The sequence below is a fragment of the Lycorma delicatula genome, chromosome 10 (genome assembly GCF_047948215.1).
Source record: "Lycorma delicatula isolate Av1 chromosome 10, ASM4794821v1, whole genome shotgun sequence".
Lineage (NCBI taxonomy): Eukaryota > Metazoa > Arthropoda > Insecta > Hemiptera > Fulgoridae > Lycorma > Lycorma delicatula.
The window spans coordinates 112290984-112318392 of record NC_134464.1 but is presented as its reverse complement, the minus strand read 5'-3'; the positions used below and the strand labels follow the sequence as shown (position 1 = coordinate 112318392).

The 27409-nt window shown below is 30.2% G+C and overlaps 2 protein-coding genes across 9 annotated transcripts in view; both read right to left on the bottom strand.

The window, feature by feature from the left end:
- The window catches only part of LOC142331465 (uncharacterized), a 54541-nt gene extending 41675 nt beyond the window's left edge, over positions 1-12866 (bottom strand). For 2 of the 5 annotated variants that reach the window (XM_075377396.1, XM_075377400.1), the window contains exons 1-3: positions 12245-12866; positions 6722-8809; positions 2813-3145 (exon numbers count right to left, since the gene is read on the bottom strand). In XM_075377396.1, the coding sequence (XP_075233511.1) occupies positions 2813-3145; positions 6722-8740 (2352 nt within the window). In that variant the 5' untranslated portion in view covers positions 8741-8809; positions 12245-12866. Of the gene's footprint in view, positions 1-2812; positions 3146-6721; positions 8810-9427; positions 9506-12173 lie in introns of those variants that run through there. The other 3 variants (XM_075377397.1, XM_075377398.1, XM_075377399.1) reach the window with 3 other exon arrangements.
- Positions 12867-26401: 13535 nt separating this feature from the next.
- The window catches only part of ATP7 (copper-transporting ATPase 1), a 196875-nt gene continuing 195867 nt past the window's right edge, over positions 26402-27409 (bottom strand). For 2 of the 4 annotated variants that reach the window (XM_075376591.1, XM_075376590.1), the window contains one exon: positions 26402-26661. In XM_075376591.1, coding sequence (XP_075232706.1) covers positions 26505-26661 — 157 coding nt within the window. In that variant the 3' untranslated portion in view covers positions 26402-26504. The remainder of the gene's footprint in view (positions 26662-27409) is intronic. The other 2 variants (XM_075376589.1, XR_012757867.1) reach the window with 2 other exon arrangements.

Sequence of the window (27409 nt, the reverse complement as noted above, 5' to 3'; positions counted from 1 at the left end):
GCTACTTCTAGTCCAAGCGGCACATTGATGCAACTGCTCAGTCGTGAGTTGTGCTGTAATAAGTGAACACGTGTTTGTGTCCCTAGTCACAGCTTTTTGGACATCTTGTGTTGTTTAAAAATGGTGTCCCTTGACCGCCATTTTGACTCTCGGAAATAGAAAAAAGTCGCACGGAGCGATATCTGGTGAATAAGGTGGCTGTCGTAGTACTGAAATTTGTTTTGAGGTTAAAAATTGCTGTATTGACAGAGCAGTATGAGATGGCGCATTATCGTGATGCAGAATCCAATTATCAGCAATGTTGGCACGGACACGAAGAACTCGTTTACGAAGTCTTTCTAAAATTTCTTTGTATAAATATTGGTTAACTGTTTGTCCAGGAGGCACCCACTCTTTATGAACAATTCCCTTGGAACCGAAGAAGCACACAAGCATGCATTTTACTTTAGAATTTGCGAGCTTTTTTTGGTCTGGGTGATCCCTTTGAGCACCATTGCGAACTTTGGCGTTTTGTCTCTGGTTCGTATTGAAAAAACCAACCTTCATCACCAGTGATAACACGGCTCAACAAATCTGGATTGATTTCCATTTGCTCTAACAGATCGGCTGCCACATTTTTCCGTGTTTCTCGCTGTTGTTGAGTGAGATTTTTTGGGACCATTTTTGCACAAATCTTTCTCATACCAAGATCTTCAGTTAATATTAGACGAACCATTTCTCGATTGATGGTGAGTTCTTCTGCAATCATTTTCACAGATAATCATCGATCAGATCGTACGATTTTACGCACCCTGGTCAAGTTGACATCTGTCCGCGAGGTTGATGGTCGTCCACTGTGGTCTTCTTCTTCAACATTCGTTTTGCCTTCACTAAAAATTTTATGCCACCAAAAAACTTGAGCTCTTGACATAACCTCCTCTCCAAAAGCCTTCTGAAGCTTACCATAAGTTGTCGCGCTTTCACCCGATTTAACGCAAAAAGAAATGGCATACCGTTGCGCAATATTTTGCGGTTTCATTTCTGTGACGAGAGACACAAACACGTGTTCACTTATTACAGCACAACTCACAACTGAGCAGTTGTATCAATGTGCCGCTTGGACTAGAAGTAGCTTATAGACCAAGGTCAAAGATGGTGTGCCTACGCAAGCTGCAGGGTTGCCACATCTTGCAAAGAAAAATCAGTCTCATTACTTTATTGTTGCACCTCGTATAAATGGAACTACAATTCATCTGTGATTTTGATAATATTTAAAAGTATTCAAATTGTCTGCATAATTCAATAGATGCCATTCAGCATAGAAAAAGCTACAATTTATTATATTTTACAAACATTTTTTACAGCTATGAGATTCACCAGTTAAACTGATAGTTTTATCATAGTGTGAAAAAAATAATAAGTGAGATAAATGGTATGGTCAAAAAATACACAGAATTTTAGTTTTTTTCAAAAAATAATCTTTATTTATTCATCAATAAAGATGAATAAATAAAGATTTGATTTTGTCACCTTCAAAGTACTCCCCTTTAGATATAATACATTTGTGATAGCACTTTTCCCAATCTTTGAACCTACTCTGAAACAGAATTTTCGATAAGGCGTTTAGTTCCTTCAGTGATTCTGTCTTTTTCAGTGATCCTTCAGTGATTCTGATTCTGCATCTTCCTTTCATGGATCTTTTCAGCTTAGATAATAGGAAAAAGTCACAGGGAGCCATGTATGGCAAATATAAAGAATGAAGAATCATAAAGATATTGTTTTTGGCCAAAAATTCATGAATAAGCAGTGAAGTGTGAGCAGGTGTATTATCGTGGTGGAATTTCCATGAACTGTTTTACCACAAATCCGGGCATTTTCTTCAGATTGCTTCACGTAAATGTGTTCAATTTCCAGATAGTACTCCTAATTAACAGAATGAACTGGTGGCAAGAACTCATGACACATTAGACCATTGAAATCAAAAAATACAATGATCAAAATTTTCACATTCAATTAAACTTGACAAGCTTTTTTGGTCTTGGCTCTTCAGGAAGCTTTTATTCATCACCAGTTAAGATCTGTTTGAGGATTATCATTTACTTCATTCAGCAATGCTTTTGCTCAAAATTCAACAATTTTGGAACAAATTTTGCTGCACACGTCTCATGTCCAAAACATCCAAAAAAATTAATTTGCATGAGCCAAATGAAATGCCAACATTATCAGCAACCTCTCTGATAGTGATCAACAATTGTCTATAACCATTTTCTTCACTGTTCAATGTTGTCATCGGTTGTTGATGTGCTGGAACATCCAGGGCACTCAACATCTTTAACTTCTTCATGGCCTTCTTGCAAACATTTGTATCACTTGTTTTACTCATAGAAGAATCGCCAAAAGCAACATTCAACATTTCCAATTCAGGCTGCACTTTATTCCATTCTTAAAGCAAATTTAATGATAATTCTTTGTTCTACATTCTCCACAAGTTAAAAATTGCTGACCATACAAAAACACATGTAGCCTTTTCGAAAGCCAATAATAAACTAAGCATTCAATATGGCTACCAAAGTAAATATATATTAGGAACAAGTGTACCAACCCACAAAAAAATTGGACAATTGGACTACACAGCACAGAAAATTTAAGAATTTGGATATTTTTTTATCAAACCTTGTACACACCAGTTAAAATCTGATTTTACAGAATAAACAGACAAATATTCATAATTGTATTCCAAAATTAGTTTTAATGTACACTACCATTAATTTTAATGCAAAACTGTTGTAGCTAACATAACAAAGGCAAATCAGTAAAAAAAAGGTAAACTTACTGGAGGTGGATGATGATAGTAATTATTCCCTCCAGAATTTGGTGGCTGATGAAATCCAAGAGGAGGTGGTGGTACCATACGTGGAGGTGGACGATGATACACTCCAGGTGGAAGTGGTCCACGATGATGAGGCGGTAATGGTCCTGGTCTCATACTTGGCGGAGGTTGTCGTACACTTCCAGATGGTGGTTGTGGTGGAGGTATTGTTGGATGCTGCATGGGACCACCAGGTGGTAATGGTTCAAACGAAGGAATTGCAGACGGTGGAGGGTGAACATGGTGTGACGGAGGAGGACCTTGATGTGGTGGAGGAGGCCTCATGTCATAACTATCCTGTAATAATTAATTGAGCAAGTTTAAAGTTACATTTTAAAAATAAACAGAGTAATAAGTTAAATGTATATAAACCACCTTTAAGACAAAAATAACAATGGTAGACATTAAAATTAAAAAGATTCAATGACATACTCAATTCATACATAGCAGTATAGCTGACCCAAGACCAGATTTAAAACCCATTAACGCTATAATTAATTACATTTGGATTCGAGTCCCACTTCAGTGATATAATTTGATCACTGGGATTCCAGTAACTACACTGTCTCGCAATTGGTATTCTTACAACTAAACAAGACTAATTGCTTCAGTGTAACCAAAGTGAAAAGAACTTTGATTTACTTTCTTTTTTATTCTGCGTTTCACTGTGGTATATTATTTTGAATATTTAACAAGCAATATTGTCTGAAAGATGAATGATTTGGTAAATTTAAACTTACTCTTTAACAGTCATTCTACTCAATAGACAACATAATTTTTATCCAACGTATTTTAGAGAAACATTCAAGAATTTCAAACTAGTCATTTCACCACGATTTATAAATTTAACATGATTACCTCAATATTAATAAAACAAAATCAATAACAACAGTACTTTGCCAGGATGTACTGGTAACCATTAACTAATTTTACTTTCTATGTCATGCGAATGAGGCATTAAAGAGTTTTACTGCCCCAAAGTCCCTACACATGTAACATTCAGGATATATCAAGTGCCCAAAAAAATAGCTCTGTGGTATTAAATTAAATTTATTATATTTACAACTACCAATGTATGTGTTTTATTAAATGAAAGTACAAAGTCTAAAGTTTGTTTTACCTCTTAACTCAATTTGAGCATAGTTTACAGCCATGCAGACATTAAACCAATAATTTACCTCATTTCACTCAGGTGAGCATGTTTGCAGGAATCACTTCTATAGCAACTGTTATTTTTTGCTACAAAAGTGGTCAAGTGACTGGATTTCTTTTGGTATTTGATATCCTTTACGTAGCTCCAAAAGATGAAATCCATTGGCATCAAATTGGGACTTCGTGGTGGCTAAGCAATGGAAGCTTCTCTGCCTATACCCTCCCTGGGAACCTGTCACTGGGCACAGTCTGCACAACTTCTCCATGATGTGGAGGCTCCATTCTGATGAGAATGGAGAACCAAAAGGTTCTCTAACATGTCTGAGTACATTATGCCCATAATAGTCTACTCATGGAAAAAAAACTGTCCAAAAAGTTTGATTGCGCATAATGTCATACCAGAAATTCACTTTGGACAGTTATGGATGAATTCCACCAATTCATGTGGATTTTTTGAACCCCATACTCAACAATTATGGTGATTCACGACTTCATGAACATGAAATGTTGCTTTATCAGAAAAAAATGTGTTTTCATCAGCAGAAATAAAGTCTAACATGGTCATTATAAACTGAACTCTTTGTGGCTTATAGGTAGATTCATTTCATAGAGTAGCTGCAGTTTTTAAGCACAGAGTTTTAATTGCTTGTAAATAACAATGGATAATGCTTTTTGGAATAATAATAATAATTCAGTTGATGTCTAACATTATGAACTGAACGATATGAACTTTGTTGGAAAGACAACCAAATTTTTTCTGTTTTTGGTACTGGTTTTAGTTCTAGTTGGCGAATGTTCTTTCACAATGTTTCTTGTTTCAAAAAATTGATCACACAACTTATATATGCTTTTGCCACTCAACTGATTTTTATATAATATCTCTGTATGACAGTCACCAATTTTGTTTCTGTAAACCAGTACATGCACTATGCTTTCTCTTGTGGCAACGCCACACTACTGAAGCAAAGTCTCATAACAGCTTAGGCTGTGCAACAGTGTAACACAGCTGTTATCTGATGGGGAATGTATTAACTAAAACTTAACTGTTGTTGTTTCAGGATTATGTACAAAACACTACTATAAAAAAATATATATACTTTTTGTAGAATAAGGTATTTATAGATAAATCTACAATTTTTTTTAAAATTATAATATTTTCTAAAATTACAAAATTAAGTTCCACTCAAGTAAATGGTGAAAAATTCTAGTCCAAGAATTATTAACACTATACCACAAAATATTAATTCAGTTTTATATGCACATCAATTCCAATTAGTATTTCTGTAATTATAAATTTACTCTAACATACACTTTCGTTTGGAGAAGGTTCGCTTAAACTTCTTTGGTTTACTGGGAGAATGAGAATGCATCCACTGTTTGGATTGTTTTTTTGTTTCTTCAGTTTCGATATCGACCCATGTCTCGTCCCCAGTGACTATTTTGTTCAAAAAATCTTCTCCTTCATTGTGGTAGCGCTGGAGAAACATTAGGGAGGTGTCCATTCTCATTGTTTTGTGATGGTCGGACAGCATCTTGGAGACCCATCTTGCACACAGTTTGTGGTACTGAAGTCTCTCACTCACAATGGTGTAGAGAGCTGACCTTGAAATTTCAGGAAACTAATCACTCAATACAGAAATTGTGAACCAACAATTTTCTCGAATTGCCTCTTCCACTCGCTCATCGGTTGACACTCGCTTCCATCCCTGACCGACCACCTGCATCATGAACATGTGCACGTCCTGCTTTAAAGTTTCTGCACCGTTGTTGCACTTTGCTGTCACTCATTGAAGATTTACCATACACATTACTTATTCGTCTAAGAATTTCAGCCGCACTACACCCTCAGCCTGAAGAAATCTAATTACCGCACGCACTTCGCGGGATTGTTGTAGACATATTTATGTACTAGCTGCGTGTTCAGAACTAAATGAAGTGATGCGGCGTGATTGAAGGCCATACTAGAGATGCTGCGCAACACATATCCACAAAGGTTCATCTGATTTTTGCGCAGGTTTTTATTTCGCAACCAATCGGACCTTAAAAAAAAAATAACTCTCGTATTTCACGTAAGATTGTTGTATTAGTAATTGTATAAATAGCTGATGTTAATAAAAACAAATATTTCAGCAACTGTATAACTGTCCACATTTTTAAAGAACTGGAGGATCGTATCTCACTTTTAAATGAAATAAGTTTAAATGAGGCTCAGCAAAAAATGTGTATATATAATTTAATAGGCATACAAGGAAGTCATGTAGTGTCCAGATCAGTTTTTTATTTTTTTTTATGTAAACAAGATTTAAAAAAAATATTATCAAAATTTAACAAATCATTTTAATATAAACAACCACCTTATTACCTTGATTTACCCTAATTACCTAATCAGTTTATGAGATGATTTAATTAAATATTGTCTAATAATCTTTTTTTTGCTTCATTCATAAAAATCCGTATGTCTATATTGTCTCCAGCAGACAGGTATTGATGAAAACATAATTAGGCAGGGAAGGCAGAAAAATAGTAAGATTTTTAACAAGGAAAGAATAACTTCTAGTGCAATATCACCGGATCAGCAACTTAGTAAAATACCAAAATATACAGCACACTGATGAACAATTACCTACAAATAAGTATCTATTTGTTATTAGAATAATAATAATTGTCCTACTTTCTGCTTTTAATAATAAATTATAATAATAAGATTTCAGTATTACTTACATGAGTACCAATGGGAGGAGCCTGATGATGGACATCAAAACCAGTAGAACCACTATGATAATCAATACCAGGAGGCAAAGGATCATTTCTACTATCATGCCATGAATTGTTATCAGGTCCAATATATGGAGGCGGTGGTGGTAGAGCAGCAGGTGAAACTGAACGCCTACCAGAATTATGAGAACGTGGCGACAGTTCCCGTAACCATCTATCATTATCTCTTGTGGGAGACAGTGAATTTTCCTCTCTACCTCGTGGTTTATCATCTCTACCACCACAAGCAGGAGAACCAGCAATACGAACTTCACGTTCCCATTTTGGAGAAAAGGATCGACGATTTAATGACTGTGGTGATCGTCTTTCTGATGGAGATGATCTACGATGATGTGGAGAAGGATAATCTCTTCTTCCAGGTGAATAATGTCGTCTAACTGGAGAATAATTTCGTCTAACAGGAGGTGGAGAATAATCTCGTCTACCAAAACGATGAGGTGGTGATTCTCTATGTCTTCTAACAGGTGATCGACTCATACTACGTCTTCTGCGAGGCATCTGACCACCGGTATAACGTTCACGTCTGCTACTGAATGGTGATCTATTTCTTCCAGGTGAACGGCTACGACTTCGTGATCTCCGTCTTCCTGGACTTCTACCATTTGATCTAGATCTAGATCGATGTCTTCTATGACCACCATAATTAGGAGATCTACTGCGACTTCTTTTAGGTCTATTATCTTGACGTCTATTGCTGTCTTCATTACTATGCTTACTTTTAGCAGGAGATGAACTTCGTTTGTCCTTATTAGAATTTTTATCAATCATTTTATTACCTGCAGACACGTTTTCTGAAGTTTCATCATCATTAGTCTTCCCAGTATCAATATCATCACTAAACATATCAATACTTTTATTTTTTTCATCAACTTCTGGTTTTTTTAATGTATTTTTCTGTATAGCCGATTCTAATTTACCAAGTAACATTTGTTTCTGTAACTGGGGTGGCAACAAAACACCTGATGTGGATTCTTTTTTCTCTATCAACTTCTTTTTTTTTTCCGACTCTGCAATGTCATCTGCTGATGGAATCAATTTTTTATCCTTCTCACCTGTAAAAACATTTTGCAGTAATGAAATACTTTCTTCTGCAGATAATGAATCGAAATTAAACATATCTTTTTCACTTAAACCTAAAGATGTTCCCATTTTATTAAATAATGTACGTACCTGTGATTCACTCATATTTGATTTCTTTTTATCATCTACAGAAGATTCTCTATTGTCAGATTTTTTCTGCTTATCATACCTATCGTCACTTTTATCTCTGTACCTTAATGGAGATTCATGTTTTTTGAGATCATGTTCTGATGGGCTACTTCTTCGATGTGATGAAGATGATGAACCTTCCTTTTTCAATTCTCCTTGTTGGTCTTTCCATCGTAAATAATTTCTATTTACATTGAATTCTTTACTTAACAATGATTTAGAATCTTTACTACGGCCACTTTGGGATACTTCTTTACGGCCGCTGCTATAGGATGAAGCTGATGGCCGACCAGACCAACGGTCATTGTAATTACCTTTATAATTACCCCGAAATGTTCTACCACGTGCTCGTCTAATTCCTCTACCTCTTCCACGATATCCTTTACTATTCTGTGATGATGAAAAATGAACATCATCTTCATAGACTTCTTCCTCAAATTCTTCACATTCTATATCTCGATAATCATCACTTCTTTTTCTATTACTATTACTAGTACCTTCATTATTTTTATTATTACTATCAACTTCATCATTGTCATCATTAAAAGAACTTAAGCCAGACGGCTCAATATCGAAAATATCCATCTCCAATTGTAATTGTTTACCTTTATTTTTCCACCTATTCTTACGTTTATTAAACTTCTTTTTTGAACCTTTAAAATCTACGTCGTCTAGAAAGAGATCTTCATCCAGATCATCAACGTCAGATCCTATATCATTATCTGAATTCACAGATACAAGCCGAGTACCAGACATTTCTTGATTACTCCAAATTGTTCATTGGACAGAGTCATCAATGTCACTTGTATTGATATCTTGGATAATCTGAAAAGAAATACATACATTAATCATACTAATTTTACATATATTAAATAGTCATTAAGATTTAAATAAATAAATTCTTTCCATGATTACACAATTATACTATCAATAAACTTTTAGAAACATGAATAGAGCACAGGTGATTCAATGCAATGAAGTACACACATTAAAAATTGGTTTGTTAAGCATTTATAGTGTTGCAAACAAAAGCACTTTACATTAGTTTGTGTATTACTTTGCTTACAACAAGAAATAATCAGTATGGGTGAATTGATAGCACTTCCATCCATTAACAATTAAGAGTTATTCTGCAATTCTGTAAGACCAAGGTTCAAATTCAGTTAAAGATAAACTAATAAGATGAGAATATCATGTTACAGTAAGATTTGTCATATGAGTTTAATAAACAGCAAAATTTTATGTTTCAGAAAAATTTCAAAGTTATAAACAACCACTATATGTAAAAAAAAATTATTAATATTTTTCCAGTTAATTTTAATCAAAGAAATTAATAGAAATGTGATAATGAATGGGCTTATAAACACACAAGATGATAATTACGAAAATATAACTTGACAATTAATTTTACAAATAACTGGTAAACAAAATTAATTTAACTACATTATTTTTGAAATCTTATCAGATGTTATCTTGATCATTATTATAACTAGCTGACATTATAACCCTTAACTCATAACATTGAAATAGGAATAATATTTTTCTCAACAATCATCAATATAAAAATGGAATGAAATTAAGAACTTAAATTTTATGAAGAGATGAGTCATAAAATTTAATAAAAATGCAATACATTTTTTGAAATTACTGAAGATTAAACAAGGCATAATTGTTTTTTCTGTTTTCTTGTTATGTAATATTCACAAATCAACTAAAAAAAAACAAACAGATGAATAACTTCATATAAAAAGCATAAGAATAGGGAAGATAAACTTAAAAAAAAATCATTAATTTGAGATAAAAGGGTTAAAAACCTTTTCTACCAATAACTGTGCAATTGATCTACAAAAAATATTTTTTTGGATGCAAAATTCAATTTAAAAGTCATTTAACCATTTCCCCTGAACTGCACTGCTCGTCATCATGAATGATTAAATTATATCTGTACATTCAATGAGTTAAAATATTTATATATTTGAAAAATTTATCATATAAAAAAAAAATGATAGATTCAAAGGCATGAAAATCCTTAGACAAAATTTCAAATATATGCAAAAAGATCAAGGAGATACTTTAAATAAAAAAGTATCTATTCATTTTTGTATATTTATAAAATGATAATAATAAGGGCAGTTACGATCAATCAAGATGTGGAAAATGTGTACTAGCCTGAGAAACTGACCAATCTTAGCATAGCAGTTAAAATTTGAAATGAATCCTTATTGCTTAAATATATCACAATCTCATAGCAAATACCTGACCTCAATTAGTACAAAATAAAAGTCATCATAAAAAGATGTAGGGGTTTAAAGCATGAATTAAATTAAAAAGGTTTTTAATTTTTTTGGCCAGTTTAAGGGATTATTTTTTTCTAACTAAATTTTGTTGATTAGCTTTGAAAGTTTTAAGGACCAAAAATGATTCATATTCTTAAAGTATTCATTTAATATCAAATCCAAACCGATACTTTGTTATTTCTAGTAGTTTTTATAATAAACTCAAACTACCCTAAACTAACTGTTGAATTATATAATAGTGAAAAACAAAAATCTCAACATCAAATTTTAAACGTATCTAATATTTATAAATTTTTCCACTTTTTTAATGTTATACTGTTTTACATCTTAGATTCAGTAATTATTTGCTCTATTTTTATTAATACCTTAGTGAAGTATTAAATCTTACTCTTTATAATTAGATTTGTAACATTTGTTAGCCAGGAAGTCATTCAAAAATTTCTTCTTGAAAAAGTTTTGGTGACATTCCAGTAAAGAAATTGATGTTTTTGAAGTACATAATAGAATGTGGTCATCATAACAATTAAGAAAAGAAGGTTTTTAAAATTAAATTGGTAGTCAGTCAAGTTCCATTAAAGCAAAGAATATCAGAATTGGTAAAAAGGCTAGTATCATATGAAATTAATAATACAAGCCATTAAAGCCATTTAATTAAAAAAAAACTACCTTAAAAGTACAAGATACTGGAATTTTATTATTAAAACTATTTGGGGGTTGAAAAAATCAATTAAATCCCTTAGGGTATATTTAATTTTCCTTTAATTTTAAAAGAAGTTCCATACATAATAGAAGGATCCATACCAAAATCTTCAGCTCCAAACTGCACTAAATTTTCAGTTGCTTGTGTTTGATGAAATATACTTTAATAATAAAAACTAATAACATAATCACAAAAAAGAACATTTTACCAGAAAGAACCACCAAACACATCCATGCTGTTCCAACTAATGGTCAAATTCCTAACATAGGAGTTACTGAAGTGCTTATACATTCAGAGAAATTAATTAACAAAAGACATCTATTATTATTATTAATGTTTTAAATATTAATAAGAGTATTATTTTTAACAGTGAAATCTAATATATAAAAAATCATCCTGTTAGACCATTTTAGCTTAAGATGGCTAAAAAATAAAGCAACTATACTACTTTATTTATATTTTCAGTTTTATTTAAATTTATTTTTTTTAAAGTTACTTTATAATATATCTTTCAGTCATATTTATTTTTGATTTATATAAGGATCCACAAAAAAAAAATGATGTTAGACAACAAAGACAAAAGTAAGAAATCTAAATATAGGCCTAATAAAGAAATTCAGAGAAATGAATTGACTGCTATTGAACCTACGTAAATTTCTTTGCAAAATAAAAAAAAACCATCACTATCAATTTATTTTGTCATTAGTAACAAATAAGAAAAATTCTATTTCCAAGTAGAAATTCTTTTCTTTTTTGGAAGTTCTTAAAAAAGAACCAGTCATGTTGGAAACTTCTAACATTTTCAAAAATGTGATATACAATAGTAGATATTCTGCATGTTTGGTTAGATTACAAGCTTAGTTTACTAACGTAAAATATATAAAGCAACCAATTCATTAATTAGATGGAATGAAAAAACTACAGTATCCCGATCATTAGGATGTAAACATGCAAACAATAACACAGTATATAATACAAAAAAAATAATAATAATGTAAACAGTCATCATTAATAATTTCTTACAGATAATATTTTAAATGGTGTTTAAAAGGTAAAAAAATAACTATGTAAATACACATTTCAAAACCCCAGAAAAAAGTCCTAGAAAAAAAAACAGAATGTTTAATTGTGTTATTTACGCAAGTGACAAACAAATCAATCATATTTTGTTAAACTACTTAAACATGCTCACCGCATATTTAATGAAAAGGTTTATCAACTGCATGCATTGCAACAACACAGCCGGCCATAAACCTAACTTACAAAATATTAGCTGCCAAGCAATAACGTCGTCAGCACAACAGATAGTTAAATTATCTCTAAGTAACACTTATTCACTCACTCATTTCAAAAAAAAAAACTCAGCAAAGCATGTTTAAATCAAATTACACTGGCTACACAAAACACCGCTTTAACAGAACTCGTAATACGTTAAACAAATAACGAAGCTTAAGTTAACGTAATCCAAACAAAAAAGTCAGCCATTGTTGCGTTATGATTGACACCAGCTGACTTCGACAACATAATATATATTCTAGTAATAAATGCACTATTTTACGTTTTCACTTGGATAGTACATTTTAAAAAATAAAGATTTTGGGTAGACAATATATAACTGCGGAAGTTAGAAACTGAATCATACACTTTTTTATCGCCATTCTAAAATAGAATGACCAATAGAATATTCACAAGATCATATGAATGCTGGATATTTGTAACTAACTAACCGTTACAAGAGTTCTGAGCCAATATTAAAAATAAGTCGTTACATTTAATAACGCTATCATAAATAAACATATTTTTAATTAATAAAACGTCATACTAAAGGTTAGCTCTCAGTCTATATTATTAGGCATATAGAAAGATACAAAACCCACACTACGTTAAGTTTAAGACAGAAAACACATTTGCTGCTAAAAAGTTGTAACATTAAATGTACTAGTCTAGTGCCAAACAAACAACATATAAAGAGTTGTACAACCCATACAAAATAAAGAACAAAAAATTTAGTAATAGTCTATTCAAACCAAAAGAAAAAGTAAATTGACAAATAACATCCAAATGAAAAAGGATCAGGGTGATACTATTTCTTTTTATATAATGGGCTTCCATACTAATAAACAATTAAAACAAATTTCCAAAAAATAATATTAATTCAGGTTTATAAACCAAGCTCAGAAATTAAAATGATCAGTTTATTTTTGTCACCTTATCACCCACCAGGTGCATTCCCGCTGGACCGGAAGACCTTTAGAGGATGGAGTGAAGAGGAATCGCCCCGGGAGAAAGACGAACATCTCGAGGAAAACCCCCAGCAAATTTAATTAAAGATTTCACGATTTAAAAGGATGGAACACAAAACTAAACTCTGTCCGATAAAATAAACGAAAACTACATCCATTCAGAGATGCCTACCATTCAAATAGAAAACAGCAAGGGACAAATGTCTAAATCCCGCGATCTGTAGTAAGATAAAGGATCTTGCAAAACATTTGAGTATCACTATCTGCGCAGTAATACTGCATACTCAGTGAATGAATCATATGTTCTGGAAATCTTTTGGACCAAAATTTGTTATAAGTAGAAAGTAAATTGAGAGGCTGAATAAGGCAGTATGTATGAGGTGTGATCAAAAGGTAAACACCCCATTTTTTTATTGCGGTAACCAGTTTGTAGCGCGGGAGGGGAACCGTTCTGGAATGTAACCTTGACTCCCTGTGGTTGCATACGAATCGCTATTTTTCTGGCAATGTATCCAGTCGCTGAATTGCAGCGGTGAAAGTGTAATGCTTGATTATTTTCGTTGCCATTAAAAATGTCTGAAAGGTTTGAGCAGAGAGCCTGCATTAAATTTTGTCAGAAAATTCATAACACGCATTTAGAGACAGTAAGTAAGATTCAAACAACTTTTGGTAAAAACACGATTAGTGTTACACAAATTAAGTATATTGCCATTTCCAAGTTGGCCGAACGTCTGCTGAAAGTGACGAACGCCCTGGAAGACCACCCACCATTTAAAATCCCGAAAAATTCTATAAATACTGACGACTGATCGTCGAATAACAATTACAGAGCTTGATTATGCAGTAAGAATTTCATTTGTCTCGGTGCAATTTATTTTAATGGAACAATACGTAACAGCAAAATTTGTCCCAAACCTTTTCGCTCATGAACAAAAGAAAAACAGACTTAAGTTGCGTAAGACATGGTATCATGTGCAAAGAGTGATCCTAATTTTATGGCTCTTTCCTAATCTTAAAATTATGCTTTAAGGAGAGATTTGAAGACACAGAAGAGATGAAAAAATGCTCCAAAAGGACTTATAATGCTCACTAAAAATGACTGATAAATGCTTCCATCAATAGAAAAATTGCTGGGATAAGTGTGGTACATCAGAAGGGGGACAGCCTACTTTGAAGAGGAAAAATTAAATAGGTTAAAAAATCTTGTTTTTATGACCAGAGGTCAGATACTTTTTGTAGCTGTTATATTTTAGATCTGCCAGAGCAGAATAAGTTTATTAGAAATCAATAATGTACAATTACTCCAAAAAATTACTGAGGAACTGACAGAATTTTATTTTTCTGAAACATCAATACATCTCATTGATCTTCATCAGAAAAAGCCAAACATTTAATTTCTCAACAATAAAATATATCCTGTCAGGTAGAATGTAACATGAAATTATTCATTGTTAACAACAATCCTGAATGAGAAATTGATATGTTAAATTTTAAACTAGGTTTAAATATATAATTTACAGTTTTGTGTACTGCACTTATTTTAGAAATTTGTGTTAAAAACCCCCCTTCATATACATATCTAATAGTCAAAATTAGAAGACTAAATAGATATTATAATTATTAACATTACTGTTGGTAATTACTCAACATATTCACCTACATTATGAAATTTTGCTCAAAACTGTCCAGTAAACACCATGCCGAAAACACTACTACCAGACAATTTTAAACAAGGGACAATATAGGAATGGATGTGAACAATGTTACTATTGAGTAGAAACCTGAATTTAGTTGAAAACATAGCCATCCACAAAAAAGCATTGATTACCTGTAGCTGACCAGGCAGACTAGACAAACCCAAGAAATTTATGCCATAACAATACAAGACATATCAGTTGACTTATATATGTTAGGCTTAAGTTAAAGGCAGAATACTTAAACTGCCTGGGTTCCAACACTGCAATCTTCCTTTCTGCCCTTTTACAATAGTACCACACGGATATCATCTTTCTCATTAAGCCAAGCTTCTATTTGCCTAATGCAATGAATACTTTATTGCCATGCCCCTAGGTACTTTCATACATCTTACATTTATCATACATATATCTATATACACATACATATATTTATCATCTTACATTTTATCATACATTTTGGTCAGTTTTGATGTAGCTGAGCCCCTTAAACATCAAATGCAGTCCAATTCTGCTCAGAATATCTCATAAAAGACAGGACAATGTATTAGTGGATAAAAGTAGGATAACTTATCACATATATATTTATTACTGTGTCAATAGAAAGTTTCCTCAAAAGTTAAAATGAAAACATAGAGAAGAGCAAGGTATTATATAGGATAAAGAGTATATGAGGCATCAGGAATTACTTTATGGATTTGTAGTAAATGAGAAAATGGGAGAAATGTGCAAGAGAATATAATGTTTTTTTTTTTTTTGAAGGCAATCATCATAACTATAACTTTGTGATGACAAACCAAACCAAATTTAATAAATACAACATTTATAATTACTTCTAAATATTTTCAATTGTTCTTATCTAATAATCTTAGTGACTAGTACTATTTTTCCCACCCTAGCTGATTACTGCTGAATGGTTTTTTAGTTAGGTAGACAGATGTTTAAAATATGTTCAAAAAGTCTGTTGAATTTGTAAATTGTGTCTGTTAAATTAATGAGTATGTATTAGTTGTGCATTATATATATATATATATATATGGAGACAGTGTAAATGTGATACATTTGTGTGAATACCTAACACTGCTGAATGGTTTGTAATGAATTTATGACAAAGTTAAACTTTTTTTCTTTATTTTTCATGGATTACTTTAGATAATTATTGATTATATTGTTAATACATTTTAATAACTGAGAAGCTAGGTGGAATAACGATAATATGGCAAAATTGTATTTTTTCAATAAAAGTGTTTAAAAGACAGATCTAATTACTCTCTACTGGTAAAAAAATTTCAAAATCTCTATCCATTCCAAAGTTATACTTCTTTATAATGAGATGTAATGTTTGGTTTAGCTTAGAAGAGTGTAGTGTGACTTATTGAGTGTACATAACGAACTATTATTCTTTAAATAAATCTAAAAAGTTTATTTTGATAACTCTCACTTGTACATAAACATGTTATTAAGTTCAAAGAATGTTTAAAAAACTGCTCAAACTTTAACAATTAGATATTCAACTTATCACAAACACTATTTACTTAGTTTCTACAAACTAAGAAGTGATATTCGTGTGTTTTCCATAAATTGCAGTTATTAGATTTTTCCAGAAGTTAAAATTAATGAAGCAGAATATTTGATATAATTACTATCATATATATATATATATATATATCAGAAAAAGATTGAGTGTTGTTTAAAGAAACTATAATGAAAGTATTAAATAGTAATAAAAAAATATTTAACTAAAAACTTATTCAATTTTTTTTGCATTGAGTTTAATTTTTATAAAGAATAAAGAATGTAGATTATTTTTGCATGCATATTATGTATATTTTTCATTTTAAACAAAAATTTAAGTAATAACAAAAATTATTCTATTTAAAAATAAAAAGTATTGTAAAAAAAATAAATGTAAAGATAATTTTAATTGTAATGAGTTCTGGTTTGGAAAATTAACACTAACAAATTTTAAAATTTTATTTTCATAAAACTAACTTTTTACAATTTTGCCCGTACTCCACACAATTGCTTAACTACTGTTCAAAAAATTATAATTTTAACTATTATACAATAAATCCCAAGTCTGTAGTACAATATAATGATGATGAAGACCTTTTTTATAACTGATTATTTTAAGATGTGAATACTGAGGACATTATAACCATATCTCAGTGAAATTAGTCAGTACCACTTACTAGTTGTTTTAATTTAAAAAAGCTGACAGCCCAGGTGCACAGATGCTTACACACATAAAACTTAGTTTAAAATATTTATCATTTTATTTAAATGTAATATTTTTTGTTTATCTAATTCAATGATTCTAACTAAAGCATGCGTGCATACTGTATTTCATTTGCACGGGTGTGGCAGTACTAGTGGCCACTTTAGATATTATTCATTTATTTAGATTTACTGCTCACCTGTGACGTTACAACATAGAAAGTGACTATGGCAGCTGTACGTCAGTACTACACTAGTGCTTCTTGTAGTGAGAGGGGGTGCTAATGACACACTATACTACCCGCAGTTAATTTAGAGCATTTTTTGGAGTGGGGGTGCGATTTTGAAAAAAAAGTTTTTTGGAAATATTATTATCTTTTAATTTTTAACAAATGTGCATAAGAAAAATAAGATCTTAATTAGACAAAATCTTGAAATACTGACAGTGACCTTGCTCTAGAGCCTCACCCCTTGACCTTTTAAGTTGAAGATTTAATGATATCAATGCCCCATGTGTAGAAGTAATCTGCCCAAGTTTGGTCAAAATCGGTCAAGTATTTTTGGAGATATAAGGTAATTTAGGATGCAACATCTAACACTGAACACATACACAAACATTTGGAAAATTTCCATCCGGTTTTTTGGATTTCTAAGGTGTCAAAACATCAAGATCCGGTGAAAACCGCATAAGCCCAATTTGGTCTGCTTACCATACTTTCTATAGCTACAGTGTTAGGCGAGAAAGTAAAAATATTAATGATAGTAACCGAAAGGAAAAATAAATAAAACCATACTTGTAGCTCAATTTACAATGTGAATTTTTTTCAAAAAATTCACAAATATTATTTCAAAAATTCAAATATTACTTTGAAAAATTATGTACCTGTGTAGATGATTTATAGATATTCTTTTTTTTTATATTCATCATTGCTTATAATTGGATTGCTGTAGTGTTATGATATATAGTTTGAAAGTCTGCAAGAAAATTAACTGGAAACAGAATAATAAATAATGCATTCTGTTTCAGAGAACCTTAGTTTACATTAATATTAATGCTATATAGAGATACCAGCTTCTTTATCCCTAACGCCTTCATTATAGAAATGATATTGTAACAAGATCAGTAAAACAGACCTGAGTAAAGGATTCCCTCCAATTAAGAAGAAAGTATTAGAAAATATTTATGAAAGAATCTAGAAGGGATCCTTTTCTAAGACTACCAGGTCTGTTTAACAATCGTTCTTTGTAATACTGTCAATGGCACACCTCCAACAGCTGTTGTTCAACAAGAAGGCTTACCGGACTGGAAAATGTATGGGCACAGACGATAATTCTTACACTTCAACAGTTAAGTAATGTGGCAGTTCTGCAGGTCGGGGTGTATAAGACTGCTCGGACCAGGGGGAAAGTCAATATGAAGTGAATAAGCAAGCGCTGCGAGGTGTGTTCAACACGGCGTGCAGTAACGTGTAAAGTGACATCGCAAGCATTCCAGTGAGGTCAATGGGTGAACGCAGGAAGTTGTTCAGTGAGTTATTATTAGAAAATTATGGAAGTGACAATGTTAAATTCATTCATAAATTGTTATGGTTTTATTGTAAACAGGAAAGGTATTTGAAGTGAATGGAATTGTAAGAATCTTAAACTGGTCTAATCTTATCTGGTTTTTAATACAATACTAATTGTTAAAGGTCAATATAATGTCTTTAGTCAACTATACTGAATTGTGGTTTTTATGATTTAACTACTTTTAAATAAATCCTGTCCTTGTTTTAAATATTATTTTGTATATAATTTATTCATTATTGTTGTGGTTTTTACTACTACTATTATTATTGTTGTTTAATATTATTGATTTGTCTTATTCTCTATACTATTAAACTAATAAATTGTATTTATATAAAGATTTGCATTTGCTGGTGTCTCAATATCTTGGTAGAGTCGTGAACACGCGAGAATATCATCTCTATAATTCTTTTAGTTATTTTTTATTAATATAGGTTTCTTGTTTTGAATTTTTTTGTGAATGGCTAGTTTTTTCTTTTTTGTACTCTGTTCCTAATTAAAATAACTAAATTAAAAATTAATTTTTAAAATAATAAAACAAACAAGACCCTAAAAATTGTTATGCAGTAAAAAATTTTACTTTTTCAATTCTACTTTAGATTTTGAGTTTTTGAGAGTGAGAAAGCAATTTGTATTTGTTTTTAGTTAAAGCAGTTTTAAAAAATTTAATACATAAAAAAAGAAACTGAGAAATTATCGTTTTCATTTTTAAAATTTATTTAAATTGTTTGATTTTTTGGTTTTACAGGTGTTATTCAAATTATGGTATTTGTAATTAAGACAGAGATTTATAAAATAAAAGTTTAACAAGTTATTTTATTATTTCATTTTGATAATTTCTAGATTTACATGTTTTATTAATTGTACATTATGTCACTGTGCTAATTAATTATTATATTTTCATTATAATAAATATACATGATTATCAAAATTAATAAATATTAATAAGGGCAGCCTGAAACTATCCTTTTTAATTCTATTAAATGAAACATCAAATACTAATTCACCTAATGGGACCAATCTTAATATTAGTCATATTAAAAATTATATAGGCTACCCAGTAGGTGTTGGCTAAACTTAAGGAATGTTCAGGATATAAAAATTATTAAAAAAGTTCATTTGTTCAAATATCTTATCTCACATCATTTTCCCTCATCCATCATTTTATGTTTTTCAATAAAAATGTATATCTTAAGAATGGACAAATGAGAAATTTGAATTAAATCTTGGATTATAAGTAACAAACCACATCTACAAAATTAATAAACTTGAAAATTCAAAATGGTGGCCATTTAAATTGTTTTTATAGAATTATGGTTTATTAAATAAAATTTTAAGTTTTATATTGTGAATAAAATGACATTTCATTTGTTCAAATTGATTGTTGAACAGCTGAGACACCTGTTTTTACTTCCTTCTCTAACTGAATAAAAACAAGTTATATTATTAGTAACAAGTTTTAAATCTGTTAAAAATTATAAAACACAAATGCCAAAAAAAACAACATAAGATGTCCAGCCAATGCAAATCATTACACGACAGTATAATGTAGAAGTGCGCAGCTCCAAAATTTCAGACCATTGCCATTAGATCCGTGAAAGCTTTAAGCCATTATGACTTGGTTAAAATGTTCACATACTATAAATTTCTCATTATGCACTGCCTGTTTGGGCGCATAGATTGGATATGAATAGAGCAGCACTTCTTCAAAATTTAAGGAATGCCCAGCACAAAGTCTTAATTGTATGCACTGGTGTTTTTAAAATAACCTTCTACGAGGATACCACCGTATTGGGAAAGGCTCTCCCAATCGATTTAGTGGTGAAAGTTTAGGCAGCGGTGGAGAATGCGATAGGCCGGTGGGCCAAGGTATTTGGGATGCAGTTTCGAGCTGGGCCAGTACTGGAGCAGAAGTGATCACAACGCACTGAATTTAAATTTTGTTCAGTTGCCCATCTCCCACCTGCGGAAGAGGATGCAGAGCCTCACGATGGAAGCATGGCTGCTGGAATGGGACACCACGACTAAGGGAAGATCCTTGTATAACTTTATACAGGGATTTGGGGGGATGGTATGCCTTGAGCTCATTTTTAAGGGCAACGAGTGCCTGGGTGCTCACCAACCACGTTAATTTGAACCAATATCTGTTTCAGTTCTGCCTGGCAGCTGATGAGCTGTGCATCTGCGGGGAGGTCCAGTCAATCAACACCTGTTCTTGGTGGGGGGGGGGGGCAGAGACCGGGATACCCTGTTACTTAGAGGTCAAGGGAAAAATTGGCCACTCACAAACAATGAGTCAATGCGGCGAAAGCCACATTGTCGGACTGTGTGGTAGTTCCTATATGTGGTTGCTTTATTCAACCGGCATCCATAGTCTGCTTAAGGGAAAGACTCTTACTGCATTGCTGTGTTCCCACAGCTAACCCTGATTATGGCTGCCCACCAGCCAATTATTTGGCTCCTAGTGCTATAAAATGGTGGACAGGTACTTGCTGGCAATCAGCGACCTAGACATGGCAGTAAATTGCTGCCTAGATGAAATAAATTTTATTATGGATATCATATATTTTTAGTAGTTGACAGGGTGCGCCTACCCATTTTAGCAAATATATGACAAGTGAGCGATTGGGATACATAAGCTGATGGTGTGTGTCACCATCTTTAGTTCGCTCATGCTGTTAGGTAAGCTGTAGGAGCTGTGTTAGGATACTAGTTGCTAAACTGTTCGAGACTCATTAGCCATTCGTGGCACAAAGATTCGGTCTTATGTTTTAGGGTGACTGAATGGGGTGGTGGCAGAGAAATGCCAAGCTAACCAATCAAACTTCCCATTGCCTACATCTTGGAAATTACAATGTTCACTTTGTTCAACATATTGTTTTGTCTGCATTATTTGTATATAGTATAATTTTTTTTTAATTGTTTTAATTTATTTTAAAATGTATATTATATATCCACATATATAGTAATTTTTTAAAATTTATTTTAATATATATATATTAAATATATATACTATATACTGAAGTATATATACTATATACTAAATATATATATATATATATATACTGAAGTCGATCTTTTCAAGACCTATATCACCTCTGTACTATTAATTATTGTATACATAAAATAGATTCAATTTGATCCACTCAAGTACAAAATTGAATAAAATAAAAATACACTAAGGTGAGTGTCATTTTATTTAAAAATGTGCCATCCTCAAACTATGTTTGTAAGTTGATCAAGTTAAATCCCCTCCTATATTTATATATATTATATTTCTTCAAATTATCTAGATTTTGTAATAATAAAAATCTAAATATTTTGGAGAAAAGGAGGGGATTTAACTTAATCAACTTATAAACAGTTGAGGATGACACACTTATAAGAGCTGTAATATGTAGCACTTTTTCAGATAATGACATTACATAAACACTTAATTAATAGTTCATTACTATAGTTTTGGCTGGGCAAACATATGTAGTATATTATATTATATTTTATTTAATTTTATAATACTTGGCGTCATATTATTATATGTAATTTTTAACTTTTTTAATAAATTTTTATATATTTTAATTTGCTATACTTTAATTTTTAATTTTGAGTTCAATATGTAATTTAACACTAAATATTTTACAAAAAAGAAAAAATCTACAACTGAAGATGTGGGTTGCCATGAAAGTGCTTTTGTACAGATTGCATGAAAAAATAAGGTATCATTTTATTTTATTCAATTCTGTACTTGGGTGGATCAAGTTGAATATATTTTATGTATACAATATATATATATATATATATAGCCTATGATACTCCTAGTAATGTAAGGAATTCAATCCGGAGACATACATCTAAATCGGTTCAGCCATTGAGCTGCTAAGGTGGAACAAATTCAGAAACATACACCCTAAGTGCATTAAAGTCTTTTGTGGGCAGTTGTGAAATAATAGAATAGCTACAAAATTGTCTGGCTAAATTTTTTTTTTCCACTTCAGCCACATCTCAGCTTTTTTATTGATGTAAATATAAAATTTAGGTGTATAATTTCTGAAAGATATTACCAGATGATTATTAACCATCCCATCAGAATTTATATCAAACCATGCTTACTAACTGAACTTGTTTACTAGTTTGAGATTGGTTTTAGTTTATTTAATTTAACTATCTAAATTGGCAAAATTACATGCAAATATTTTACACATTATTTTTTTTTTGTGATTCATCCTGTCAATAGCATTTTAATATACTAAAACATAAATGCTAGTTTAAAATAATATAGTACTTCATTTACTTTACTTTCTTCATATGTAAAACATTATATTCTCCTCTTCCAAAATTTTCTGAAATTTATCATCTTGGTAGCTAAATTCAATTCTTTCAGAGTGCATATGTTTTCCACAAACAATAAATGTAGAAAATGGTCAATAGTATGGATTTCTACGCAATAAAATCTCTCATCATTTACCATCATGTACAGGATTATGCCTCTATTACATGGTGTTAAGTGGATGCCTCTCACACAGGTGCTGGATATAATCAACCAATCATAGCATAGATATACTTCAGTAATAATGTAATTTATCAAATCTGCGACTCAAGTCATAATATTTTGATACTTGGTTGTGTAGCAAGGATGAGTAATTTGTTTCACTAGTAAGTTATCTCAAGAATTTCTTATATGTAACAGTTCTGCATGGTCCAGGGGATGGGGCCCCCTTGCTAGACAGTATGTATATTTATATATATAAATCAAATATAATGATGGTAACCAAAAAATGGTGGTAAAAAGTCAAAAATGAATATAAAAAATGTTATTATAACCATCAAATATATATATATACAGTGGATACCAGTTAATAGGACCGCTGGTTATTCAGGGCAACCACTTGATTGGGACATTTTTGTTAAAACAGAAAATATGGGTATAATTCATGTAAAATTATATTGATTTAACAGTCCAAAATGCCGCTTAAGGAGCCTACTAGCTCATTCGTTTCTTTCTTTTACTTCCAAAATATCACAATTTTATTAGCGATTTAAATCACTTGTTGTTGAATGTTGTATTGAGGGAGGTAACTTCCTTTTATCACTGGTCTGCACAGTTTGTAGTGTGTGGCGACACAGATGACATCATGTAATTATGATGAAGTAAATGCTTTTATTTTCTTCATTGCGAGTTCGTTGTTCATTGTGTATGGAGCTGTTATTATCGCTTTTCTGAAATTATTTTTGCTTATCTTTTTACTTTGAAGTGTCAGTTTAATTAAAAGTTGGTGTTCATAATTTATCCAAATTTATGAAAAAGCACTGGGAGGACTGCAAGGCCCAAACAGTCCCATCGAACAGACTTGGATAATGGACTGACTAAAGTGATCCTATGTGGTCATAAAAGATAATAAAATAAATAATTTAGAACAAATGGTATTCTTTATTTTTAAGGAATTCTAGAAGAAAAGGTGTAAAAAATGTTTTTGAACCTTTGGATGGAAAGCCAGTTAAATCCAAGGATGAATAAAACTACTTCTAATCAGTAGTCTAACTTACAAGAATTTTAAAAGAATTTTTATTTTTAAAGAATTCTTAAAAATAATTTGTTTTTTAAGCTTTGAACATTTTTTAAAGTTCATCTTTTTTTATTTTAAAAGTAAATGAAGTGATCTAAAAAACAATTAAAAACATTTGTGATTAAGCATAGTTTACATACACAATCTATGAAGAAAAGAAACAGAAATTTGTAACAAAAACTTTTATTAAAAAATAAATAAAATTAACATTGTACTATATAATTTTCAATAAAATAAAATATCAAAATAAAAACAGATTTATTTAGAAGCTAAGCAATTCAAATATAAATATAATTTAATTTTTAAAGTACTATTACAAAATGGCAGTTGTATAATAAACTATAGTAAATACAGTTTGCATTCAAGTTATGGAAGATCATAATGGAAGAAAAAAGTACATAATGAAATAATTATATATACATATTTAACTTATTAAAAAATGTATACATATGTGTATGTGTGTATAATATATATATATATATTATGCACATTTAAGAAATATGTATTTTTAATCAATGAATAATGAAACCCTGTTTATTTTTAAAAAATTACGTTTTTATTTGAACATAAGTATCTATTTGAATACCATTAATTCATCCAGATCTGTCCACAATTTTAAGAAAATAATTTTATTAATGATATTTAATTGTCACATTTCTTAAAATGATCATTTAAAGTTACAAAAAATTAACATGATTGTGTGCATGCGTGGTAGTATTCTAAACCCTGTCTATGTAACAAATACAGTTTTTGTAATGTATGAGTCAAATAATAAATGTATAAATTTAATATGTTGATTGAGAGTTGCTGTCTTAATTCATTATTTGAATCTGAGATAAATAAAATTAATCCCTCATAAAATTCATGGTAAATTTATCATCAGATTAATGAAATATATTTACTAAATATTTGAGGAGAAATGTTGCATGACTAAAAGGAATTGTGTTTAACTGAGAATAACAAAACATGTTGACAAACCGCCCTTTTCTTTCATAAAAATTGTTAAATAAAACATTTTCTAAAAATTATGACTCAGAATTCATAATATCAAATTTTTCTATATCATTAATGAATAAAGCAGAAAAACAATTGATTTTTCAATTTTGGTACAGCAAAGTAAAGACTAGTTATTTCACTATTTTTTAAGCAACTTTTGCCATGCATTATTTGATCCATTTATTTGATTATTTTTATTTAATTCTAAAGCAGTTATGTATTTTCAACTTATCTGTTGTTGAATTTTGTAGGTGTAATCTTTAACAATTTATGTCAAATTAATGAAGAGATATTTTTACACAATCAGCGTAAAATTTCACATTTGAGAAAGATACTCGTAAATCTTTTTTTGATAACACTATCAAAAAATTCCCACAAGAAAAAATTACATTTATATTTTAAGGGAACAACAGGAAAAAGTAAAATATTTTTTAATTTTTTATAATGGAAAAAACAAAATATTTAAGGAAATTTATAGAAGGTAGGACGACAGAAGGACATTTAAAAGATTTTTCATTGTAGAAATGCTAAAATCTCTACACTCTGATGTTAAAAAAATATTTTAGCAATGAAGAGTCTTTATCTACATTCAATCTGCTAAAAGTTGATTATAATTATTTTACTTTTACTGTGCCAGAAATGGAATGCTAAATTATAAATTTATACATTATCTCAATCTGTATCTTTATAAGTTTGGTATTATGAATATACTTTAACTTCTTCCCATCTGTGAAGAAATTATTCTTACACAAAAAGTAATAAAATAAAAAAAAAATGTAAATAATAATATATGCGCTCTATGAAAGTAAAAGAAGGAATGGTGATTTTCTATTTTCAATAAGAAAGGCCTTATACTATTGTCATTTAGAAATTAACATGTATCATCATAGTCACCTCTCTATAAAAAAACCTTGATCTAAAGCCTTTTCTAAAATGTAAATTCTTTATTTAAAAAAAAGAATATGTCTTAAAAAAATTTATACATTTTAATAATCAGAATTTCATTAAACATTCTTACAGTAAGTAAAATGTTAATAATAAACCAATATTATAAACATTAAAGTAAAAAAATATACAATTTATTTTAAATATTAAAAAAATAAAATAAAACTTATTAATAAAAGCATTATTATATAATATTAAAAATATAAATCTTTGACTTTTATAACAATATTTCACAATTTCATTACAGTAAAGAACTTACATACATAATATGTAACGTATAAAAAAACTAACATAAATAGTATTATAAAGGTGTTGTACTAAGTTTATTAATAGAGCTATGATTAGAGTGTTTGCCTTGTTTATATCCTTCAAAATTAATACTATAATCTAAATCATCACCATCCTCACCACCTAAAAGATGATTTTCAATTTCTGTTTTTGATGAACGATTGAAAAATCTAAAAAATAAAACAATATACAATATTACATTCATAATTAAAAAAAATAAAAATATTAATAATCTATAAAACATTAATACTACATTATTAGTTAAACACTGATGATTAAAAGAGCTTAGACAATATTATTACTCGGAAAAGCTAATAATTTATCTATACAAGAGAGCAACACCAGTTGCTGTTTTTATTAGCTATGCCTAATCAAACAGATTATAAAAATTAATTATTGCAGTAAATAAATGATTTATTTAACGTAAAATGCAGTATAATGAATGTTATACTGTTATGTTAAATTTAACTTAGTTAACTGATGATTAATAAATACCTAACTCAATCAACATAAAGAAAGTAAAAATTTCACAATATGAGTAAAAATACTCATTATAAATAACATAATAATCTTAGAACAAAAATTAGGTTGAAGTTTCTTCATTAATAAATAAAACAAATAATATGAATGTTTATGTTTTCAATAAATAATTTAACTAGAAATGACTACATAGCATTAAAAAAGACATTGCATTCATCTGAGTTTAGTTCTTCAATGAGAGTAGTTAGACTTCATCACGTAGTAGTAGTAATGGAGAAAGAAATAACATAATTTCTTTTCTCTAATTAAAAAAGTAAAATAACAGAGAACATTTACTTATAATTTAGTGTCTCCTCTAACTAATGGGTCTATAATCTTTGGCCTTTAATTTACTGATGAGTAAATATAAAAAACTAAATTTTCAGAATTGAAAAAAAA